The sequence below is a fragment of the Nerophis ophidion genome, linkage group LG25 (assembly GCF_033978795.1).
Source record: "Nerophis ophidion isolate RoL-2023_Sa linkage group LG25, RoL_Noph_v1.0, whole genome shotgun sequence".
NCBI lineage: Eukaryota > Metazoa > Chordata > Actinopteri > Syngnathiformes > Syngnathidae > Nerophis > Nerophis ophidion.
The window spans coordinates 22,705,294-22,711,293 of NC_084635.1; the positions used below are offsets into that span (position 1 = coordinate 22,705,294).

Sequence of the window (6,000 nt, forward strand, 5' to 3'; positions counted from 1 at the left end):
AATTATTGCCCAGGCCTGCCTTATAGTGATGTGATCAAGCAATGTGTGAGCGTTGTACGGTATACTGGTATTAGTATAGTACCGCGATACTAATGAATCATTCTGTACTATACCACCTCTGAAAAGTACCGGTCCACCACTCCCCACGCTCCTGTCATCGGCACGCCGTGTTATTGCTGGTTTACAAGCAGAGGAGTACCGTATTTTCGGTATGGCAAGCAGACAATGTGTGTAGACAGAAAAGGGAGAACGGATGCATTTTGCCTTAAAAACCAAAGATAAAGGTGAAGCTATAACACTGAATTGCCCACCGGTATAGTTCAGCCGCAGTCTGCTACTTCTAAATCCCTAATCCTCGTGTACATTGAGTCAAGTAAAGTTAGTTTCTTACAAGTATCATCCCTGGAGGACGAGGAATAGCTCAACATGCTTCACTACACACCGTAGCTTCCTGCCATCAAAATGTAAACAAACAGGATTGGTGGATCTACACCAAACATCCACTGTAATGATACCAAGTACTGGAGCGTATCTAGTCGCTACTACTATAATCACGTAGATATTTTTTGGCATCACAACATCTTCTTTCGTGTTTTTAAAAGTATGTTATGTTTATAAACTCAGGAAATATGTCCCTGGACACATGAGAACTTTGAATATGACCAATGAATGATCCTGTAACAACTTGGTATAATATTGATACCAACATTTGTAGTATCATCCAAAACTAATGTATAGCATCCAAACAGAAGAATACATGATTATTACATTTTAACAGAAATGTAGACAGAACATGTTAAAATATAAAGTAAGCAGATAATAACAGTAAATTAACAAGTAGATGAATGATTAATTTTCTACCACGTGTCCTTAATTTTGACAAAATATTAGAATGATAAATAACACAATATGTTACTGCATACGTCAACAGACTAAATTAGGAGCCTTTGTTTGCTTACTTATTGATAAAAGACAAGTTGTCTCGTATGTTTATTTAAGGACAAACTTGTCATAAGAAAAATATGTTTAATGTACCCTCAGATTTCTTGTTAAAATAAAGCCAACACTAAATTTTTTTGTGGTCCCCTTTATTTTGAAAAATATCGAAAGTATCAAAATAATTTTGGTACCGGTACCAAAATATTGGTGTTGGGACAACACTACAATGTACAGTAGATCGCCACTATTGCAAAGCAAACCACAATATTTGCAAATCCCTAAAATCTCAACTTTTTATACATACTCTAAACTCTATAATTATGCCTCTCAGTTATTACATTCAGTTTCACCCACAAGGAAATAATTCCAGTCTCACAGTATACAGTTTTGTACTTACAGAATGTGTAGTCACACAACTTCACATCTTTCCAAAACACCTTCCAGCTTGAAAACGTTGAGTGAATTGGCTTGTGCAATAGTACAATCTGCAGGTCTTGTTCACAGCTGGTTACTCTCCGCTGTAACACAGTTCAAGCTACACTTCTGTTTAATTGTCCTAGTTACTTTACATTGAAGTGAATTATATTTATTTAGCTCTTTTCTCTAGTGACTTATTGTGAAACCCAATATCTAAGTTACATTTTTAAACCAGTGTGGGTGGCACTGGGAGCAGGTGGGTAATGTGTCTTGCCCAATGACACAACGACAGTGACTATGATGGCCAAAGCGGGGATCGAACCTGGAACCCTCAAGTTGCTGGCACAGCCACTCTACCAAGCGAGCTATACCGTCCCATTGAAGCTAGCTTAGTGGTTAGCATGGTTTCTCGCTAGATTTGCGTGTCGCATTTGAAGCTATTTTTCATCCTCCAGTGATAATGATACGTGTAATAAAAATGTAGTTTATCTGCCATCATGGAGGTAGGGATTAGTAAGGACTCTGCAATGTGGAAGGACATGCTTTTTCCACCTCTATCAGAATTGTTTGTGGATGACTCGGCCCTGCTGGTATCCGGCAAGGACACAAGGACAAGTCACAGGTGGAAAGAATCCTCATTGCCGAACTCTGTAGATTTTGCACCTGGCTCGCTGACAACAAGCTATCCATACACTAGGGTAAAACGGAATCCATCCTATTTGGGTCCCACATCAACCTTAAGAAAGTCAGTGACTTCACTATAAAAGTGGGTGACATTGTAATCACCAGGAAAGATGAGGTCACCTACCTAGGTTCTATTCTAGACGCTAATCTTTCCTGTGATAAAATGGCAACCAAGGTAATTAAAAAGGTCAACCAACAAACCACATTGCTCTACAGAATCTCCTCTCTGATCAACAAAAGCACCTTGAAGATTCTAGCGGGAACTCTTATTCAACCCATATCGATTACGCTTACACCTCCTGGTACCCAACACCTCCAAAACCCTCAAATCTAGACACCAAACATCCCAGAACACGCTAGTCAGGTTACTTCTTGACCTCTACCCCAGATCACACCTCACTCCTATCCACTTCTCCAAAGTGGGCTGGCTCAGGGTGGAGGACAGAGTCAAACAACTTGCACTGAGCCTCGTCTATAAAATCCGCTACACCTCCCTGATACCGAAGTACATGTCAAACTACTTCCTTAACGTAAATGACCGCCATAACCACAACACCAGGGGGAGCTCCACAAACCACGTTAAACTCAGATTCCAATCTAACAAAGGTCTTAACTCATTCTCCTTGTATGCCACATCAATGTGGAATGCACTCCCAACAGGTGTAAAAGAAAGTGCATCTATAGCCTCCTTTTAAACTGCACTAAAACAACACCTCCAGGCAACTTTAACCCTAGCCTAACACCCTCCCCCCTCTAAATCCCACCTCCCCGGATTGTAAATAATCAAATGTAAATATTAAAATGTATATACTTGTTCTTATGCTTTCTGATCTCTCTATGTCCACTACTCGCTGTACATATCCTACGAAGTCAGACCTACACTGTTTCAATGTCCATTTCTCAGATGATATATTTGTTGATGACTGAAGTGGGGTGGAATAGCTCGGTTGGTAGAGTGGTAGTGCCAGCAACTTGAGGGTTCCAGGTTTGATCCCCGCTTCCACCATTCTAGTCACTGCCGTTGTGTCCTTGGGCAAAGCACTTTACCCACCTGCTCCCAGTGCCACCCACACTGGTTTAAATGTAACTTAGATATTGGGTTTCACTATGTAAAAGCGCTTTAAGTCACTAGAGAAAAGCGCTATATAAATATAACTCACTTCACTTCACAAGTGCTGATATCAACCAAACCTAACCCCCCCTCTAAATCCTACCCCCCGTTTGTAAATAATGTAAATAATTCAATGTATATACTCTGATGATTAACTTGTGTGATGACTGTTTTACATTTGTACCATGAATTGATTAACGTGGACCCTGACTTGTTGAAAAACTTATTCGGGTGTTACCATTTAGTGGTCAATTATACGGAATATGTACTGTACAGCGCAATCTACTAATAAAAGTTTCAATCAATTATTGACAAGGTGTTGCAGCTTGTCTCTACATTTTGCAGCACATGACAAGGTTGTAGCATCAACATGCATTATCACCATATCATTTACAAATGTACATTTTTATCGTTCATATTGCACAATCTTAGAGCGAGTGCAGAATCGCAAATAGGCTGGGATCTACTTTAATCGAGAATGGTCTCCTTTTTTCGTGTGTTCGATGTGTAAAGTTGGTTTGTTTTATGGATTATGCTTAATTATTTTTGTGATCATGTGTGTAAGGCTTATTTGCATCCATCAACTAAATAATAACCTTGTCTTCCACAGGACTCTTCATCAATTTCCGATATCTATACAAGCAGAGACAGAGACGATACCGATCAAGGAAACGCAAGCTCCACTAATGAATCAGGACGTCACTCACACTCTTAAGACGCGATGTTTCCTTTTCTTATTCCCTTTACTGTACACACACGGAGTTGGATACTTACATTGTTCCTTAATTTCCTGGATGTTCTCTACATGGGACTTCATAGCTTGACTACGAATTGAGAGTATTAAAAACATCCAACTTGTTTATTTATTGTTAACTACAGCCATAAATAATATGGTCACCTTTTCCAAGGAACATGTCAACCCTCCAACCCTGACATATATGAAACCATATATGCAAAAATTCAGTATACAGTATTCCCTCTTCACTTATTGGATTGACATGTTGTGTTGTATAGTGCTACTGCAGTCAAAAGCATATTAAACTTTTTATCGTGGCTTGTTTGAGAATTATTTTATGGCTGAATATTTAGGAACTGTGTTCTTATAAAAAAGTATTTTAAGATTGTGCATTGCTGACACATCAAAAAGTATATGTTAGTATTATAATCAGGTACTACTGTATGGTCAATAATTAACTTGTACAGTGTGTCCAATGAAGTCCGGATATGATATACACACACATTTAAATACAAAAAAGTGACATTTTTTTGGGACAATAAACACAAATATTAATATAGTCCAATTAATACATAAAAACAGGGTGTATTTACTATATATATATATATATATATATATATATACAGTGGGGCAAAAAAGTATTTAGTCAGCCACCAATTGTGCAAGTTCTCCCACTTAAAATGATGACAGAGGTCTGTAATTTTCATCATAGGTACACTTCAACTGTGAGAGACAGAATGTGAAAAAAAATCCAGGAATTCACATTGGAGGAATTTTAAAGAATTTATTTGTTAATTATGGTGGAAAATAAGTATTTGGTCACTTCAAACAAGGAAGATCTCTGGCTCTCACAGACCTGTAACTTCTTGTTTAAGAAGCTCTTCTGTCTTCCACTCGTTACCTGTATTAATGGATCCTGTTTGAACTCGTTATCTGTATAATAGACACCTGTCCACAGCCTCAAACAGTCAAGACTCCAAACTCCACTATTCCCAAGACCAAAGAGCTGTCAAAGGACACCAGGAAAATAATTGTAGACCTGCACCAGACTGGGAAGAGTGAATCTAAAATAGGCGAGCTGCTTGGTGTGAAAAAATCAACTGTGGGAGCAATTATCAGAAAATGGAAGATATACAAGACCACTGATAATATCCCTCGATCTGGGGCTCCACGCAACATCTCATCCCGTGGGGTCAAAATGATCATTAGAACCGTGAGCAAAAATCCCCAAACCACACGGGGGGACCTGGTGAATGATCTGCAGAGAGCTGGGACCAAAGTAACAAAGGTTACCATCAGTAACACACTACGCCGGCAGGGAATCAAATCCTGCAGTGCCAGACGTGTCCCCCCGCTTAAGCCAGTGCCTGTCCAGGCCCGTCTGAAGTTTGCCAGAGAGCACATGGATGATACAGCAGAGGATTGGGAGAATGTCATGCGGTCAGATGAAACCAAAATAGAACTTTTTTGTATAAACTCAACTCGTTGTGTTTGGAGGAAGAAGAATACTGAGTTGCATCCCAAAAACACCATACCTACTGTGAAGCATGGGGGTGGAAACATCATGCTTTGGGGCTGTTTTTCTGCTAAGGGGACAGGACGATTGATCCGTGTTAAGGAAAGAATGAATGGGGCCATGTATCGTGAGATTTTTAGCCGAAACCTTCCATCAGTGAGAGCTTTGAATGGTTGACCAAATACTTATTTTCCACCATCATTTACAAATAAATTATCTAAAATTCCTACAATGTGTATATATATATATATATATATATATATATATATATATATATATATATATATATATATATATATATATATATATATATATATATATATAAAATGTAATATTTTGTATAATTGAAACTACTGTATATGGATATATGGATGCTTGTGTCCAGACCTCCTCGTACATTACTTGACCATAATAGGGTGACGATCCGTCACTTCATTTCTGTTGGTTTTCCTTGTTTTTGTATTTACTTCCCGTCAGTGCTCTTATTTTGTTAAATTTCCTGTTTGTTCCGCGGAGCACTGTTTTCCCCTCACTTGCCGTTGATTGGCAGCCGGTCCACACCGGCTGCCAATCAACATATGTCTCTTTATATTTTCA

The 6,000-nt window shown here is 38.7% G+C and overlaps 1 protein-coding gene across 1 annotated transcript in view; it reads left to right on the top strand.

The window, feature by feature from the left end:
* LOC133543054 (very-long-chain (3R)-3-hydroxyacyl-CoA dehydratase-like) overlaps nt 1-4,204 on the top strand; it is a 36,545-nt gene extending 32,341 nt beyond the window's left edge. The window contains exon 12 of the mRNA XM_061887438.1: nt 3,762-4,204. Within this exon, the coding sequence (XP_061743422.1) occupies nt 3,762-3,838 (77 nt within the window). The 3' untranslated portion in view covers nt 3,839-4,204. The remainder of the gene's footprint in view (nt 1-3,761) is intronic.
* The last annotated feature ends 1,796 nt before the right edge of the window (nt 4,205-6,000 follow it).